General features: G+C 41.8%; 1 protein-coding gene across 1 annotated transcript in view; it reads right to left on the reverse strand.

Annotated features, from left to right (window-relative positions):
• The window catches only part of cibar1 (CBY1 interacting BAR domain containing 1), a 33,960-nt gene extending 18,387 nt beyond the window's left edge, over window positions 1–15,573 (reverse strand). Inside the window, exons 1-4 of the mRNA XM_052472928.1 lie at window positions 15,345–15,573; window positions 14,835–15,069; window positions 14,556–14,624; window positions 1,682–1,783 (exon numbers count right to left, since the gene is read on the reverse strand). Of these exons, the coding sequence (XP_052328888.1) occupies window positions 1,682–1,783; window positions 14,556–14,624; window positions 14,835–15,069; window positions 15,345–15,373 (435 nt within the window). The 5' untranslated portion in view covers window positions 15,374–15,573. The remainder of the gene's footprint in view (window positions 1–1,681; window positions 1,784–14,555; window positions 14,625–14,834; window positions 15,070–15,344) is intronic.
• Window positions 15,574–21,201: the final 5,628 nt, after the last annotated feature.

Here is a 21,201-nt window from a genome sequence, read left to right on the forward strand (position 1 = left end):
CCCTACTAGTCTCATCCCATTGACCTTACTAGTCTCATCCCATTGACCTTACTAGTCTCATCCCATTGACCCTACTAGTCTCATTCCATTGACCTTACTAGTCTCATCCCATTGACCTTACTAGTCTTTAGTCTCATCCCATTGACCTTACTAGTCTCATCCCATTGACCTTACTTTAGTCTCAGTCTCATCCCATTGACCTTACTAGTCTCATCCCATTGACCTTACTCGTCTCATCCCATTGACCCTACTAGTCTCATTCCATTGACCTTACTTTAGTCTCATCCCATTGACCCTACTAGTCTCATCCCATTGACCTTACTAGTCTCATCCCATTGACCTTACTAGTCTCATCCCATTGACCTCTACTAGTGTTTAGTCTCATCCCATTGACCTACTAGTCTCAGTGTTTAGTCTCATCTCATCCATTGACCTCTCTAGTGTTTAGTCTCATCCCATTGACCCTACTAGTCTCATCCCATTGACCTTACTAGTCTTTAGTCCTCATCCCATTGACCTCTCTAGTGTTTAGTCTCATGCCATTGACCCTACTAGTCTCATCCCATTGACCCTACTAGTCTCATCCCATTGACCTCTCTAGTGTTTAGTCTCATGCCATTGACCCTACTAGTCTCATCCCATTGACCTTACTAGTCTTTAGTCTCATCCCATTGACCTTACTAGTCTCATCCCATTGACCTTACTAGTCTCATCCCATTGACCTTACTAGTCTCATCCCATTGACCTTACTAGTCTCATCCCATTGACCTTACTAGTCTCATCCCATTGACCCTACTAGTCTCATTTCATTGACCCTACTAGTCTCATCCCATTGACCTTACTAGTCTCATCCCATTGACCTTACTAGTCTCATCCCATTGACCTTACTAGTCTCATCCCATTGACCTTACTAGTCTCATCCCATTGACCTTACTTTAGTCTCATCCCATTGACCCTACTAGTCTCATTCCATTGACCCTACTAGTCTCATTCCATTGACCTTACTAGTCTCATCCCATTGACCTTACTAGTCTCATCCCATTGACCTTACTAGTCTCATCCCATTGACCCTACTAGTCTCATCCCATTGACCTTACTAGTCTCATCCCATTGACCTTACTAGTCTCATCCCATTGACCTCTACTAGTGTTTAGTCTCATCCCATTGACCTACTCTAGTGTTTAGTCTCATCCCATTGACCCTACTCGTGTTTAGTCTCATCCCATTGACCTTACTAGTTTAGTCTCATCCCATTGACCCTACTAGTCTCATCCCATTGACCTTACTAGTCTCATCCCATTGACCTTACTAGTCTCATCCCATTGACCTTACTAGTCTTTAGTCTCATCCCATTGACCCTACTAGTCTCATCCCATTGACCTTACTAGTGTTTAGTCTCATCCCATTGACCCTACTAGTCTCATCCCATTGACCTTACTAGTGTTTAGCCTCATCCCATTGACCCTACTAGTCTCATCCCATTGACCTTACTAGTGTTTAGTCTCATCCCATTGACCTTACTAGTCTCATCCCATTGACCTTACTAGTCTTTAGTCTCATCCCATTGACCTTACTAGTCTTTAGTCTCATCCCATTGACACACACATGCATACACCATAACAATGTAGCCTAAAACATGATTGGTGTAAAGGGCTGATAGGTGAGAGAGCAATAAGGATACAATGATCTGTCTGTCAGAGGGGTTTCTCTGTCTCATTCTCTCCAGCTGCTGCATCTGTTTAGACTCCCTGTTCCTGGCACTCTGACTGGTCTTCAGGTCCTCCTGTCAATCAGAGGTGCATGTTGAGGCAGCTGGGGTTAGTGTCTCAAATCACACCCTATTCCCTGTATAGTGCACTAGTTTTGACCAGGATTCTATGGGTGCTGGACAACAGTAGTGAACTATATAAGGGAATATGGTGTCATTTGGGATAAACAGTTATACATATTTCAATAAATTACGATTTCAATTCAAATCAAAGCAAGATCCAACCAACTGTAGAATACAGCCAGGTCACAGTAAGATCCAACCAACTGTAGAATACAGCTGTGAGGGGATACAGGTCATCAGTAACTGTAAAATACAGCCATCCAGTACCAACTGTAGAATACAGCCAGGTCACAGTAAGATCCAACCAACTGTAGAATACAGCCAGGTCACAGTAAGATCCAACCAACTGTAGAATACAGCCAGGTCACAGTAAGATCCAACCAACTGTAGAATACAGCCAGGTCACAGTAAGATCCAACCAACTGTAGAATACAGCCAGGTCACAGTAAGATCCAACCAACTGTAGAATACAGCCAGGTCACAGTAAGATCCAACCAACTGTAGAATACAGCCAGGTCACAGTAAGATCCAACCAACTGTAGAATACAGCCAGGTCACAGTAAGATCCAACCAACTGTAGAATACAGCCAGGTCACAGTAAGATCCAACCAACTGTAGAATACAGCCAGGTCACAGTAAGATCCAACCAACTGTAGAATACAGCCAGGTCACAGTAAGATCCAACCAACTGTAGAATACAGCCAGGTCACAGTAAGATCCAACCAACTGTAGAATACAGCCAGGTCACAGTAAGATCCAACCAACTGTAGAATACAACCAGGTCACAGTAAGATCCAACCAACTGTAGAATACAGCCAGGTCACAGTAAGATCCAACCAACTGTAGAATACAGCCTGGTCACAGTAAGATCCAACCAACTGTAGAATACAGCCAGGTCACATTAAGATCCAACCAACTGTAGAATACAACCAGATCACAGTAAGATCCAACCAACTGTAGAATACAGCCAGGTCACATTAAGATCCAACCAACTGTAGAATACAACCTGGTCACAGTAAAACATGGATTTAAATTAATCACCAACATAATGGGTCAATCATATAAAAGTGGTAAATTGCATGAAGTTTAAAATGCATTGTCATTACTACAGTGTGGTGCCAGGACAACAACCTGTCCTACAACAATGAGGAAGCCTATAGGGAGGTCAGAGACCTGGCAGTGTGGTGCCAGGACAACAACCTCTCCCTCAACAATGAGGAAGCCTATAGGGAGGTCAGAGACCTGGCAGTGTGGTGCCAGGACAACAACCTCTCCCTCAACAATGAGGAAGCCTATAGGGAGGTCAGAGAACTGGCAGTGTGGTGCCAGGACAACAACCTGTCCTACAACAATGAGGAAGCCTATAGGGAGGTCAGAGAACTGGCAGTGTGGTGCCAGGACAACAACCTCTCCCTCAACAATGAGGAAGCCTATAGGGAGGTCAGAGAACTGGCAGTGTGGTGCCAGGACAACAACCTCTCCCTCAACAATGAGGAAGCCTATAGGGAGGTCAGAGAACTGGCAGTGTGGTGCCAGGACAACAACCTGTCCTACAACAATGAGGAAGCCTATAGGGAGGTCAGAGAACTGGCAGTGTGGTGCCAGGACAACAACCTCTGCCTCAACGTGGGCAAAACAGAGGAGCTGATGGTGGACTACAGGAAACGGAAGGCCTAACATGCCCCCATTGAACAGGGCTGTAGTAGAGCAGGTCGAGAGCTTCAAGTTCCTCGGTGTCCACATTGCTAAGGACCCATCATGGTCCAAACACACCAACACAGACGTGAAGAGGGCACGACAACACCTCTTCCTTCCTACTCAGGAGGCTGAAAAGATGTGGCATGGACCCCAGATCCTGAAAGATTTATTTTTAGCCAAACGGGTCACCACTGCCTCATGTATATAGTCAAGCAATCATTGACTTGGTACTGGTACCCCATGTATATAGCCATGCTATCATTGATTTGGTACTGGTATCCCATGTATATAGCCATGCTATCATTGAATTGGTACTGGTACCCCATGTATATAGCCATGCTATCATTGATTTGGTACTGGTACCTCATGTATATAGCCATGCTATCATTGAATTGGTACTGGTACCCCATGTATATAGCCATGCTATCATTGATTTGGTACTGGTACCTCATGTATATAGCCATGCTATCATTGATTTGGTACTGGTACCTCGTGTATATAGCCATGCTATCATTGATTTGGTACTGGTACCTCATGTATATAGCCATGCTATCATTGATTTGGTACTGGTACCTCGTGTATATAGCCATGCTATCATTGACTTGGTACTGGTACCCCATGTATATAGCCAAGCAATCATTGAATTGGTACTGGTACCCCATGTATATAGCCAAGCAATCATTGAATTGGTACTGGTACCCCATGTATATAGCCAAGCAATCATTGAATTGGTACTGGTACCCCATGTATATGGCCATGCTATCATTGATTTGGTACTGGTACCTCGTGTATATAGCCATGCTATCATTGAATTGGTACTGGTACCCCATGTATATAGCCATGCTATCATTGACTTGGTACTGGTACCTCGTGTAGATAGCCATGCTATCATTGACTTGGTACTGGTACCTCGTGTATATAGCCATGCCATCATTGACTTGGTACTGGTACCCCATGTATATAGCCATGCTATCATTGACTTGGTACTGGTACCTCGTGTATATAGCCATGCTATCATTGACTTGGTACTGATACCTCGTGTATATAGCCATGCTATCATTGACTTGGTACCTCGTGTAGATAGCCATGCTATCATTGACTTGGTACCTCGTATAGATAGCCATGCTATCATTGATTTGGTACTGGTACCTCGTGTATATAGCCATGCTATCATTGATTTGGTACTGGTACCTCGTGTAGATAGCCATGCTATCATTGACTTGGTACTGGTACCTTGTGTATATAGCCATGCTATCATTGACTTGGTACTGGTACCTCGTGTATATAGCCATGCTATCATTGACTTGGTACCTCGTGTAGATAGCTATGCTATCATTGACTTGGTACCTCGTGTAGATAGCCATGCTATCATTGATTTGGTACTGGGACCTCGTGTATATAGCCATGCTATCATTGACTTGGTACTGGTACCTCGTGTATATAGCCATGCTATCATTGACTTGGTACTGGTACCTCGTGTATATAGCCATGCTATCATTGACTTGGTACTGGTACCTCGTGTATATAGCCATGCTATCATTGACTTGGTACTGGTACCTCGTGTATATGGCCAAGCAATCATTGAATTGGTACTGGTACCCCATGTATATAGCCAAGCAATCATTGAATTGGTACTGGTACCCCATGTATATAGCCATGCTATCATTGAATTGGTACTGGTACCTCGTGTATATAGCCATGCTATCATTGACTTGGTACTGGTACCTCGTGTATATAGCCATGCTATCATTGACTTGGTACTGGTACCTCGTGTATATAGCGTTTCAAGACTAGTTTCAAGACTAGTCATTCAACTGAGACTGCTCTTCTCTGTATCACGGAGGCGCTCCGCACTGCTAAAGCTAACTCTCTCTCCTCTGCTCTCATCCTTCTAGACCTATCGGCTGCCTTCGATACTGTGAACCATCAGATCCTCCTCTCCACCCTCTCCGAGTTGGGCATCTCCGGCGCGGCCCACGCTTGGATTGCGTCCTACCTGACAGGTCGCTCCTACCAGGTGGCGTGGCGAGAATCTGTCTCCTCACCACGCGCTCTCACCACTGGTGTCCCCCAGGGCTCTGTTCTAGGCCCTCTCTTATTCTCGCTATACACCAAGTCACTTGGCTCTGTCATAACCTCACATGGTCTCTCCTATCATTGCTATGCAGACGACACACAATTAATCTTCTCCTTTCCCCCTTCTGATGACCAGGTGGCGAATCGCATCTCTGCATGTCTGGCAGACATATCAGTGTGGATGACGGATCACCACCTCAAGCTGAACCTCAGCAAGACGGAGCTCCTCTTCCTCCCGGGGAAGGACTGCCCGTTCCATGATCTCGCCATCACGGTTGACAACTCCATTGTGTCCTCCTCCCAGAGCGCTAAGAACCTTGGCGTGATCCTGGACAACACCCTGACGTTCTCAACTAACATCAAGGCGGTGTCCCGTTCCTGTAGGTTCATGCTCTACAACATCCGCAGAGTACGACCCTGCCTCACACAGGAAGCGGCGCAGGTCCTAATCCAGGCACTTGTCATCTCCCGTCTTGACTACTGCAACTCGCTGTTGGCTGGGCTCCCTGCCTGTGCCATTAAACCCCTACAACTCATCCAGAATGCCGCAGCCCGTCTGGTGTTCAACCTTCCCAAGTTCTCTCACGTCACCCCGCTCCTCCGCTCTCTCCACTGGCTTCCAGTTGAAGCTCGCATCCGCTACAAGACCATGGTGCTCGCCTACGGAGCTGTGAGGGGAACGGCACCTCAGTACCTCCAGGCCCTGATCAGGCCCTACACCCAAACAAGGGCACTGCGTTCATCCACCTCTGGCCTGCTCGCCTCCCTACCACTGAGGAAGTACAGTTCCCGCTCAGCCCAGTCAAAACTGTTCGCTGCTCTGGCCCCCCAATGGTGGAACAAACTCCCTCACGACGCCAGGACAGCGGAGTCAATCACCACCTTCCGGAGACACCTGAAACCCCACCTCTTCAAGGAATACCTAGGATAGGGTAAGTAAGGGCAAGTAATCCTTCTCACTCCCCCCCCCAACAAGAGTTAGATGCAAGTGGCTGTTCCACTGGTTGTCATAGGTGTTTGCATCAATTTGTAAGTCGCTCTGGATAAGAGCGTCTGCTAAATGACTTAAATGTAAATGTAAATGTAAATGTACCCCATGTATATAGCCATGCTATCATTGACTTGGTACTGGTACCTCGTGTAGATAGCCATGCTATCATTGACTTGGTACTGGTACCTCGTGTATATAGCCATGCTATCATTGACTTGGTACTGGTACCTCGTGTATATAGCCATGCTATCATTGACTTGGTACTGGTACCTCGTGTATATAGCCATGCTATCATTGACTTGGTACTGGTACCTCGTGTATATAGCCATGCTATCATTGACTTGGTACCTCGTATAGATAGCCATGCTATCATTGATTTGGTACTGGTACCTCGTGTATATAGCCATGCTATCATTGATTTGGTACTGGTACCTCGTGTAGATAGCCATGCTATCATTGATTTGGTACTGGTACCTCGTGTATATAGCCATGCTATCATTGATTTGGTACTGGTACCTCATGTATATAGCCATGCTATCATTGATTTGGTACTGGTACCTCGTGTATATAGCCATGCTATCATTGACTTGGTACTGGTACCCCATGTATATAGCCAAGCAATCATTGAATTGGTACTGGTACCCCATGTATATAGCCAAGCAATCATTGAATTGGTACTGGTACCCCATGTATATAGCCATGCTATCATTGAATTGGTACTGGTACCCCATGTATATAGCCATGCTATCATTGAATTGGTACTGGTACCCCATGTATATAGCCATGCTATCATTGACTTGGTACTGGTACCTCGTGTAGATAGCCATGCTATCATTGACTTGGTACTGGTACCTCGTATATATAGCCATGCCATCATTGACTTGGTACTGGTACCCCATGTATATAGCCATGCTATCATTGACTTGGTACTGGTACCTCGTGTATATAGCCATGCTATCATTGACTTGGTACTGGTACCTCGTGTATATAGCCATGCTATCATTGACTTGGTACCTCGTGTAGATAGCCATGCTATCATTGACTTGGTACCTCGTATAGATAGCCATGCTATCATTGATTTGGTACTGGTACCTCGTGTATATAGCCATGCTATCATTGATTTGGTACTGGTACCTCGTGTAGATAGCCATGCTATCATTGACTTGGTACTGGTACCTTGTGTATATAGCCATGCTATCATTGACTTGGTACTGGTACCTCGTGTATATAGCCATGCTATCATTGACTTGGTACCTCGTGTAGATAGCTATGCTATCATTGACTTGGTACCTCGTGTATAGCCATGCTATCATTGATTTGGTACTGGGACCTCGTGTATATAGCCATGCTATCATTGACTTGGTACTGGTACCTATCATTGACTGTATATATATAGCCATGCTATCATTGACTTGGTACTGGTACCTCGTGTATATAGCCATGCTATCATTGACTTGGTACTGGTACCTCGTGTATATAGCCATGCTATCATTGACTTGGTACTGGTACCTCGTGTATATAGCCATGCTATCATTGACTTGGTACTGGTACCTCGTGTATATAGCCATGCTATCATTGACTTGGTACTGGTACCTCGTGTATATAGCCATGCTATCATTGACTTGGTACTGGTACCTCGTGTATATAGCCATGCTATCATTGACTTGGTACTGGTACCTCGTGTATATAGCCATGCTATCATTGACTTGGTACTGGTACCTCGTGTATATAGCCATGCTATCATTGACTTGGTACTGGTACCTCGTGTATATAGCCATGCTATCATTGACTTGGTACTGGTACCTCGTGTATATAGCCATGCTATCATTGACTTGGTACTGGTACCTCGTGTATATAGCCATGCTATCATTGACTTGGTACTGGTACCTTCTATATAGCCATGCTATCATTGACTTGGTACTGGTACCTCGTGTATATAGCCATGCTATCATTGACTTGGTACTGGTACCTCGTGTATATAGCCATGCTATCATTGACTGACTGGTACCTCGGTATATAGCCATGCTATCATTGACTTGGTACTGGTACCTCTGTATATAGCCATGCTATCATTGACTTGGTACTGGTACCTTGTGTATATAGCCATGCTATCATTGACTTGGTACTGGTACCTCGTGTATATAGCCATGCTATCATTGACTTGGTACTGGTACCTCGTGTATATAGCCATGCTATCATTGACTTGGTACTGGTACCTTGGTATATAGCCATGCTATCATTGACTTGGTACTGGTACCTCGTGTATATAGCCATGCTATCATTGACTTGGTACTGGTACCTCGTGTATATAGCCATGCTATCATTGACTTGGTACTGGTACCCCATGTATATAGCCAAGCAATCATTGAATTGGTACTGGTACCCCATGTATATAGCCAAGCAATCATTGAATTGGTACTGGTACCCCATGTATATAGCCATGCTATCATTGAATTGGTACTGGTACCCCATGTATATATAGCCATGCTATCATTGACTTGGTACTGGTACCTCGTGTCAGATAGCCATGCTATCATTGACTTGGTACTGGTACCTCGTATATATAGCCATGCCATCATTGACTTGGTACTGGTACCCCATGTATATAGCCATGCTATCATTGACTTGGTACTGGTACCTCGTGTATATAGCCATGCTATCATTGACTTGGTACTGGTACCTCGTGTATATAGCCATGCTATCATTGACTTACCTCGTGTAGATAGCCATGCTATCATTGACTTGGTACCTCGTATAGATAGCCATGCTATCATTGATTTGGTACTGGTACCTCGTGTATATAGCCATGCTATCATTGATTTGGTACTGGTACCTCGTGTAGATAGCCATGCTATCATTGACTTGGTACTGGTACCTTGTGTATATAGCCATGCTATCATTGACTTGGTACTGGTACCTCGTGTATATAGCCATGCTATCATTGACTTGGTACCTCGTGTAGATAGCTATGCTATCATTGACTTGGTACCTAGATAGCCATGCTATCATTGATTTGGTACTGGGACCTCGTGTATATAGCCATGCTATCATTGACTTGGTACTGGTACCTCGTGTATATAGCCATGCTATCATTGACTTGGTACTGGTACCTCGTGTATATAGCCATGCTATCATTGACTTGGTACTGGTACCTCGTGTATATAGCCATGCTATCATTGACTTGGTACTGGTACCTCCATGTATATAGCCATGCTATCATTGACTTGGTACTGGTACCTCGTGTATATAGCCATGCTATCATTGACTTGGTACTGGTACCTCGTGTATATAGCCATGCTATCATTGACTTGGTACTGGTACCTCGTGTATATAGCCATGCTATCATTGACTTGGTACTGGTACCTCGTGTATATAGCCATGCTATCATTGACTTGGTACTGGTACCTTGTGTATATAGCCATGCTATCATTGACTTGGTACTGGTACCTCGTGTATATAGCCATGCTATCATTGACTTGGTACTGGTACCTCGTGTATATAGCCATGCTATCATTGACTTGGTACTGGTACCTCGTGTATATAGCCATGCTATCATTGACTTGGTACTGGTACCTTGTGTATATAGCCATGCTATCATTGACTTGGTACTGGTACCTCGTGTATATAGCCATGCTATCATTGACTTGGTACTGGTACCTCGTGTATATAGCCATGCTATCATTGACTTGGTACTGGTACCATGCTATCATGGTGTATATAGCCATGCTATCATTGACTTGGTACTGGTACCTTGTGTATATAGCCATGCTATCATTGACTTGGTACTGGTACCTCGTGTATATAGCCATGCTATCATTGACTTGGTACTGGTACCTCGTGTATATAGCCATGCTATCATTGACTTGGTACTGGTACCTCGTGTATATAGCCATGCTATCATTGACTTGGTACTGGTACCTTGTGTATATAGCCATGCTATCATTGACTTGGTACTGGTACCCCATGTATATAGCCAAGCAATCATTGAATTGGTACTGGTACCCCATGTATATAGCCAAGCAATCATTGAATTGGTACTGGTACCCCATGTATATAGCCAAGCAATCATTGAATTGGTACTGGTACCCCATGTATATAGCCATGCTATCATTGAATTGGTACTGGTACCCCATGTATATAGCCATGCTATCATTGACTTGGTACTGGTACCTCGTGTAGATAGCCATGCTATCATTGACTTGGTACTGGTACCTCGTATATATAGCCATGCCATCATTGACTTGGTACTGGTACCCCATGTATATAGCCATGCTATCATTGACTTGGTACTGGTACCTCGTGTATATAGCCATGCTATCATTGACTTGGTACTGGTACCTCGTGTATATAGCCATGCTATCATTGACTTGGTACCTCGTGTAGATAGCCATGCTATCATTGACTTGGTACCTCGTATAGATAGCCATGCTATCATTGATTTGGTACTGGTACCTCGTGTATATAGCCATGCTATCATTGATTTGGTACTGGTACCTCGTGTAGATAGCCATGCTATCATTGACTTGGTACTGGTACCTCGTGTATATAGCCATGCTATCATTGACTTGGTACTGGTACCTCGTGTATATAGCCATGCTATCATTGACTTGGTACCTCGTGTAGATAGCTATGCTATCATTGACTTGGTACCTCGTGTAGATAGCCATGCTATCATTGATTTGGTACTGGGACCTCGTGTATATAGCCATGCTATCATTGACTTGGTACTGGTACCTCGTGTATATAGCCATGCTATCATTGACTTGGTACTGGTACCTCGTGTATATAGCCATGCTATCATTGACTTGGTACTGGTACCTCGTGTATATAGCCATGCTATCATTGACTTGGTACTGGTACCTCGTGTATATAGCCATGCTATCATTGACTTGGTACTGGTACCTTGTGTATATAGCCATGCTATCATTGACTTGGTACTGGTACCTCGTGTATATAGCCATGCTATCATTGACTTGGTACTGGTACCTCGTGTATATAGCCATGCTATCATTGACTTGGTACTGGTACCTCGTGTATATAGCCATGCTATCATTGACTTGGTACTGGTACCTTGTGTATATAGCCATGCTATCATTGACTTGGTACTGGTACCTCGTGTATATAGCCATGCTATCATTGACTTGGTACTGGTACCTCGTGTATATAGCCATGCTATCATTGACTTGGTACTGGTACCTCGTGTATATAGCCATGCTATCATTGACTTGGTACTGGTACCTTGTGTATATAGCCATGCTATCATTGACTTGGTACTGGTACCTCGTGTATATAGCCATGCTATCATTGACTTGGTACTGGTACCTCGTGTATATAGCCATGCTATCATTGACTTGGTACTGGTACCTCGTGTATATAGCCATGCTATCATTGACTTGGTACTGGTACCTTGTGTATATAGCCATGCTATCATTGACTTGGTACTGGTACCTCGTGTATATAGCCATGCTATCATTGACTTGGTACTGGTACCTCGTGTATATAGCCATGCTATCATTGACTTGGTACTGGTACCTCGTGTATATAGCCATGCTATCATTGACTTGGTACTGGTACCTTGTGTATATAGCCATGCTATCATTGATTTGGTACTGGTACCTCATGTATATAGCCATGCTATCATTGATTTGGTACTGGTACCTCGTGTATATAGCCATGCTATCATTGACTTGGTACTGGTACCCCATGTATATAGCCAAGCAATCATTGAATTGGTACTGGTACCCCATGTATATAGCCAAACAATCATTGAATTGGTACTGGTACCCCATGTATATAGCCATGCTATCATTGAATTGGTACTGGTACCCCATGTATATAGCCATGCTATCATTGACTTGGTACTGGTACCTCGTGTAGATAGCCATGCTATCATTGACTTGGTACTGGTACCTCGTATATATAGCCATGCCATCATTGACTTGGTACTGGTACCCCATGTATATAGCCATGCTATCATTGACTTGGTACTGGTACCTCGTGTATATAGCCATGCTATCATTGACTTGGTACTGGTACCTCGTGTATATAGCCATGCTATCATTGACTTGGTACTGGTACCTCGTGTATATAGCCATGCTATCATTGACTTGGTACCTCGTATAGATAGCCATGCTATCATTGATTTGGTACTGGTACCTCGTGTATATAGCCATGCTATCATTGATTTGGTACTGGTACCTCGTGTAGATAGCCATGCTATCATTGATTTGGTACTGGTACCTCGTGTATATAGCCATGCTATCATTGACTTGGTACTGGTACCTCGTGTATATAGCCATGCTATCATTGACTTGGTACCCTCGTGTAGATAGCTATGCTATCATTGACTTGGTACTGGTACCTAGATATAGCCATGCTATCATTGATTTGGTACTGGGACCTCGTGTATATAGCCATGCTATCATTGACTTGGTACTGGTACCTCGTGTATATAGCCATGCTATCATTGACTTGGTACTGGTACCTCGTGTATATAGCCATGCTATCATTGACTTGGTACTGGTACCTCGTGTATATAGCCATGCTATCATTGACTTGGTACTGGTACCTCGTGTATATAGCCATGCTATCATTGACTTGGTACTGGTACCTCGTGTATATAGCCATGCTATCATTGACTTGGTACTGGTACCTCGTGTATATAGCCATGCTATCATTGACTTGGTACTGGTACCTCGTGTATATAGCCATGCTATCATTGACTTGGTACTGGTACCTCGTGTATATAGCCATGCTATCATTGACTTGGTACTGGTACCTTGTGTATATAGCCATGCTATCATTGACTTGGTACTGGTACCTCGTGTATATAGCCATGCTATCATTGACTTGGTACTGGTACCTCGTGTATATAGCCATGCTATCATTGACTTGGTACTGGTACCTCGTGTATATAGCCATGCTATCATTGACTTGGTACTGGTACCTTGTGTATATAGCCATGCTATCATTGACTTGGTACTGGTACCTCGTGTATATAGCCATGCTATCATTGACTTGGTACTGGTACCTCGTGTATATAGCCATGCTATCATTGACTTGGTACTGGTACCTCGTGTATATAGCCATGCTATCATTGACTTGGTACTGGTACCTTGTGTATATAGCCATGCTATCATTGACTTGGTACTGGTACCTCGTGTATATAGCCATGCTATCATTGACTTGGTACTGGTACCTCGTGTATATAGCCATGCTATCATTGACTTGGTACTGGTACCTCGTGTATATAGCCATGCTATCATTGACTTGGTACTGGTACCTCGTGTATATAGCCATGCTATCATTGACTTGGTACTGGTACCTCGTGTATATAGCCATGCTATCATTGACTTGGTACTGGTACCTCGTGTATATAGCCATGCTATCATTGACTTGGTACTGGTACCTCGTGTATATAGCCATGCTATTGTTGCTCATTGTGTATTTCTTCCTTGTGTTACAATTTTTTTTTATACAATTTATTTCATTTGGTATTTTATTGTACTCTGCATTGTTGGGAAGGGTCCACAAGTAAGCATCTCACTGATAGTCTACACCTGTTTACGAAGCATGTGACAATTAAAATGATACTTGAGGAATCTAATTTCATTGGTCCTCAACTCATGGCTCCGTCATTTCATTCAGGGTAAGCGGAGTTAGCCGTGTGCTAGCCTGCCCCAGAACAGGACCGTTCTGAAGGATTTGTTGCCATAGAAATGTACCTGGCTAAAAGGTGAGCCACTTTCATACGACCGCTTATCCCGAGTTGAACTCAAGAGTTGACCAAAGTTACCTTGCTAATTCCTCAAACCTGCTCGTATGATACCCCTCCGGTGTGCAACAGACTTTCTGTTCTGTTGACACAACAAGATAGAGGATAACTGTCACCCAAAACAGTAGACCTATACATCAGAACAGAAAAACGACCCACAGTCGTATCCAAAGACTGTATCTTACCCTTTTAAGTTTAACAACACTTCCATAGCTTTTCAAAGGCTCTACCACTTTGGCTTCAAGCCTCTCCACCTGCAAATACATTGGAAATATCAAAGTTACTTAGTTAATCGATTCCTGAGAGGATTTGAAATCATAGGTAGCTAGATTAGAAGATTAAAAATACCTGCAGATGAAACATTATCAATAGAAGTCTGTACTAGTTTCAATAACAACCATATTTATAGAATGTATCCATTATGGTTGAAAATGATCAGGCAATATTATGGTGCGTAGGTTTACCTCTGCTTGACGATAATCCTGAACTTTGGCAAGGTTGTCTGCAAACTGTTTCATACCCCTCTGCAGATTTGGCGTTTCTGTCTCCGCATAAATGCTGATCTCTCTGACCAGTAGGTCTGCCTTGTCCCGTAACCTCGCCGTTTTACGCACGTAGGCGGCGAACAGTTGGCACATCTCTCCAAAGTGCTTCTCCGTGTTGGTGATGTTCTCCTGGATCTGTCTGGTCTGGCTGTCTCTGTGATGGGAACATCCGGGGAACTTTAGCTCGCTAGCTAGCCTGGTTAAAGTTAACTGAAGTTACATAGCTAGACAAACTATCATATAAACACTGATATCAAGCTAAAGGTTTAACGCAATAGCTAGCCAGCTGGTTCAATAATTGAAGAAAGGGTTAGCTAACTAACAAGTCACTAAAAAGTTATATAAATCAAGAATTTTGCACGATGTCTAACGTCTTTACGATAGCTAACGTTAGTTTGCTCTGTCTTGCAAGTTGTAAACATGCCTTACCTTGCCCTTGCATCCGGAGTCCGGCTCATAACTGCAGAGTAAAAAGTGGTAATGCGATCCGGTATAAAACAATGCTACGATGCAGATACGCTTCTGATCCAGCAGTTAGGTAACGTTAGCTAGCTAACGGGTGAGTGGGATTGATTTGCTCGTGTAATAAGCGAGGTAAGCTTCACGTCCGGGAGCCGTTTCCATGGAGATGATTCTTTCCGGTAGAGTATGATGGGAAATGGAGTCACCCACGAGGAGCTCTGTCACTGCCTACATTTTATGGAGATCAACTGCATGTGTGCATTTCTTTGTCTTGTTTTTACTAAAGAATTCTAACTTTGAAACAATTAATTTATTATTCTAGTTATTTCAGATGTATCGTCATTAGTTGGTTTTAGGCTACACAACTCCTTATAATAACAGATGGGGATATTGCCTTTAATTAATCATGGACCATCTAAAATTCTTGAGTTATATCGAGTGGAACTAACGTTACTCTCCACCACTAGTGACAAAAACATTTGATGAATTATAGGCCTACCTGTTGCTGACGTGTTAACTGGCTCGTCCTGAAGTCCTATTATCCACACCAATCCAAAGACAGAGGTCAAGTTGGTTTTATATTCAACAGACATTCAACAGGCATTCAACAGACATTCAACAGGCATTCAACAGACATTCAACAGACATTCAACAGGCATTCAACAGGCATTCATCAGACATTCAACAGGCATTCAACAGGCATTCAACAGGCATTCAACAGGCATTCAACAGACATTCAACAGGCATTCAACAGGCATTCAACAGGCATTCAACAGGCATTCAACAGACATTCAACAGACATTCAACAGACATTCAACAGGCATTCAACAGACATTCAACAGGCATTCAACAGGCATTCAACAGGCATTCAACAGACATTCAACAGACATTCAACAGGCATTCAACAGGCATTCAACAGACATTCAACAGGCATTCAACAGGCATTCAACAGACATTCAACAGGCATTCAACAGGCATTCAACAGGCATTCAACAGGCATTCAACAGACATTCAACAGACATTCAACAGACATTCAACAGGCATTCAACAGGCATTCAACAGACATTCAACAGACATTCAACAGGCATTCAACAGGCATTCAACAGACATTCAACAGGCATTCAACAGGCATTCAACAGGCATTCAACAGGCATTCAACAGGCATTCAACAGACATTCAACAGGCATTCAACAGACATTCAACAGACATTCAACAGGCATTCAACAGACATTCAACAGACATTCACCAAAAACCATTTACAAATGTAAAAATCAATAACTAATTGACCGTTTGTCACAATCTTCAAACTAGACATGATTTATTCTATAAATGTCTAGTATACTTCTAAAACCTTTTGTTATGAGAAAATATTATTATAATATTATTAATATAGAGTCAACATGGAGGCTATATACAGGGTGTTACGGTACAGAGTCAATGTGGAGGCTATATACAGGGTGTTACGGTACAGAGTCAAGGTGGAGGCTATATACAGGTGGTACCAGTACAGAGTCAGTGTGGAGGCTCTATACAGGTGGTACCGGTACAGAGTCAATGTGGAGTCTGTATACAGGGGGTACCGTTGCTGAGTCAATGTGGAGGCTGTATACAGGGGGTACATATACCGAGTCAATGTGCAGGGGTTCAGGTAGTCAAGGTAAGTTTTAAAGCGACTGGACTGTTCATAGATAATAAAGATCACTTCAGAGTGTTTTCTATACAATGCTTCCAATTATATGCATGTCCCAGCTTCTGGGCCTGAGTAACAGGCAGTTTACAGTTTACACCTGGGCACGTCAGTCATCCAAAATTCCAAATAGTGCCCCCTAGCCCAAAAAGGTTTTATCTTCCGATAGGAAGGTCGTTGACACGAGGGGAAGAAAATGACCCATTGATTATAGGTTATAGGTGTTCCATGCTGTATAGCAACTCCCTCCGCTGCCTGGCCTTGTGCTGTCTGGCTGTTACCCCCTCCCCTGTACCAGGACCCTAACCCCCACCTCGTACCCCCAGACCAACCGCTGCTGTGGAACTGAAATAATGATTTGAATGAACTGAGAAACTTATCCTTATTTTAGATTTGTGTTTTCTCTTTAAAAACGAAACATAGTATGGCATATGTTTTTGGTTTATGTGTGTATATAGGATCAGTGTCTAACAGGGCATCCTGAGATGCCACTATAATAATAACACCAATCAAATCAATCAAGTCAAGGCCGTATTAAAACTAACTTCATATTTAGAAAAACATGTCTGAGTTTTTCTAGGACTAGTTGTTCAAGGTTGCCGAGACAAACGAAGAGGAAGAGAATAGCAATTGGTTTCTACGACTCCCCGGGTAGAAATCGGCTGCATCTTCCACATTGCAGAGCAGAGAGTTACACCAATAAATATGGCCTTTTTATTCATTTGAAACGGTGCCAAAAGCAGACTTTGTGATCATTGAAATTAATGGGGATTCATCGTAACTCGCTCCTCCTCTGCTTCTCATGCATGAATGTCACCAGCTGCTGTATCTGTGGAGAATGTCCAAAAACCTTCATTACTGTGCTTAATCATCCATGGGATTGAAGCAGGGGAGATTCCACTGTAACAGCTTGTCTGTGTAAACACGGTCATTGCATTTAGCTGTGTGTGGTTGTGTGTGTGTGTGTGGTTGTGTGTGTGTGGTTGTGTGTGTGTGGTTGTGTGTGTGTGGTTGTGTGTGTGGTTGTGTGTGTGTGTGTGCGCGTGTGTGTGTGTGTGTGTGTGTGTGTGTGTGTGTGTGTGTGTGTTTGGAATCCACTTTAGCATTCCTATATTCCCTCTGTCAGCCAGTACAAACAGATATTCATTGTGTATTAGGCATCACCTGATAACCTTGGTCTGCTCTTCAATATAGCGTTGCCCATTCAAATTTGTATGGAGACAATGCACTGTTATATGTTGGATAAGCAAAGGTGAGATCTATTAGAGAGAGGATAGTTTCCAGTTAAATTCATTTGGATATCTGATCATAGGTGAGATCTATTAGAGAGAGGATGGTTTCTAGTTAAATTCATTTGGATATCTGATCATAGGTGAGATCTATTAGAGAGAGGATGGTTTCTAGTTAAATTCATTTGGATCTGATCATTGCACCTAACACCTAACAACATGGTGATGGAAATTAGATTTGACACATTCTTCTTTATAATTTTCATAGAATATTTGACACATGATCAGCCCAATAACCAAATAGGAAATGTTTAGATAAATATTGACAGAATCCATTGTCTAGTTTGTGAAGGGGTGAGAGATTCATCGTGTTACTGTCACTAATAGTTTAAAGTATAATTCTACGTTCAGGGAGATTGTGGTGAATATTATCAGTGTAGTTGTTTTGCTTTGATGGTAGTAAAGGGGTCTAATATAGGAGATGTTGAAGTCTGAAAATGAAAGATCAGTGTGATTACAGCAGTTATCCACTTGATGGAAGTAGGCTCTTTCTGTCCTTTATCCTGCTTCTGTTGGGAGACTAGGGGCATGTCTGTGTGGTGATGTATTCTAGTAGCCGATACTGAATAAACACGGATGAGGAAATCATTCTGATATCTGGAGAATTGCCATACCCAAATATATATATATATATATATATATATATATATATATATTTATTAAATGAATTAATTTAACAATGAGGATTTAATTAATAAATTAGGGCTATGTCTGTAATAATATAGAAGAAGAAGTAAGAAGCAAATATAAGACAAATCTGTCATTAGGTTCTCGGTTGCTGCTTTGCTTTTACTGGTATTAAACTACCTATACCTGAATATAAATTAAATATTTTACTGTACTAACCTACCTATACCTGAATATAAATTAAATATTTTACTGTACTAACCTACCTATACCTGAATATAAATGAAATATTTTACTGTACTAACCTACCTATACCTGAGTATAAATTAAATATTCTACTGTACTAACCTACCTATACCTGAGTATAAATTAAATATTTTACTGTACTAACCTACCTATACCTGAATATAAATTAAATATTTTACTGTACTAACCTACCTATACCTGAGTATAAATTAAATATTCTACTGTACTAACCTACCTATACCTGAGTATAAATTAAATATTCTACTGGTATTAAACTACCTATACCTGAGTATAAATTAAATATTCTACTGGTATTAAACTACCTATACCTGAGTATAAATTAAATATTTTACTGTACTAACCTACCTATACCTGAGTATAAATTAAATATTTTACTGGTATTAAACTACCTATACCTGAGTATAAATTAAATATTTTACTGTACTAACCTACCTATACCTGAATATAAATTAAATATTTTACTGTACTAACCTACCTATACCGGAGTATAAATTAAATATTCTACTGTACTAACCTACCTATACCTGAGTCTAAATTAAATATTCTACTGTATTAAACTACCTATACATGAGTATAAATTACATCTTCTACTGTGTTAAACTACCTATACCTGAGTATAAATGAAATATTCTACTGTAATATACCACCTATACCTGTAATATACCACCAATGGGTTTCCGTGGCCAAGCAGCCGTACACAAGCTTACGATCACCAAACGCAATGCCAAGCGTTGGCTGGAGTGGTGTAAAGCTTGCCGCCATTGGCCTCTGGGGCAGTGGAAAAACATTCTCTGGAGTGATTAATCACCCTTCGCCATCTGGCAGTCTGACGGACTAATCTGGGTTTGGCAGATGCCAGGAGAACGTTACCTGCCCAATGCATATTGTGGCGCCAAATGTAAAGTTTAGTTAGGCCCTTTCCTGATTCAGCATGACAATGCCCCTGTGCACAAAGCGAGGTCCATACAGAAATGGTTTGTCAAGATCGGTGTGGAAGAACTTGACTGGCCTGCACAGAGCCCTGACCTGATCCTCATTGAACACCTTCGGGATGAATTAGAACATGATAGATATGATAGATATAGATACATACATGATAGTTATATATACATATATGATAGTTATAGAAACATGTGATAGTTATAGATAGATATATGATAGTTATAGATACATATGAGTCTAGTCTAGGGGTTTATATGTCTATGGTTGCCTAGATTGGTTCTCAATCAGAGGCAGCTGTTTATCGTTGTCTCTGATTGGGAACCATATTTAGGTAGCCATATTCCTTGGTTTATCTGTGGGTTATTGTCTATGTGTAGTTGTCTGTGTCAGCACGAGTTGTTTATAGCGTCACGTTCTTTTTGGTTAGTTTGTTTAAGTGTTCTTCCTTTTATTAAGACGTATTTATTCCAATCACGCTGCGCCTCGTTACACCGAACGTGACATATATCTATCATATATGTATCTATAACTATCATATATCTATCATATCTATAATATATCTATCATATATGTATCTATAACTATCTATAACTATCATATCTATAATATATCTATCATATCTATCTATAACTATCATATATCTATCATATATGTATCTATAACTATCATATATCAATTTATCTATAACTATCATATATCTATCATATATGTATCTATAACTATCTATAATTATCATATCTATAATATATCTATCATATCTATCTATAACTATCATATATCTATCATATATGTATCTATAACTATCTATAACTATCATATATCAATTTATCTATCATATATCTATCATATATGTATCTATAACTATCTATAACTATCATATCTATAATATATCTATCATATCTATCTATAACTATCATATATCTATCATCTATGTATCATATATCTATCATATATCTATCATATCTATCATATCTATCTATAACTATCATATATCTATCATCTATGTATCATA

This window comes from Oncorhynchus keta, chromosome 20 (genome assembly GCF_023373465.1).
Source record: "Oncorhynchus keta strain PuntledgeMale-10-30-2019 chromosome 20, Oket_V2, whole genome shotgun sequence".
NCBI classification, from domain to species: Eukaryota; Metazoa; Chordata; class Actinopteri; order Salmoniformes; family Salmonidae; genus Oncorhynchus; species Oncorhynchus keta.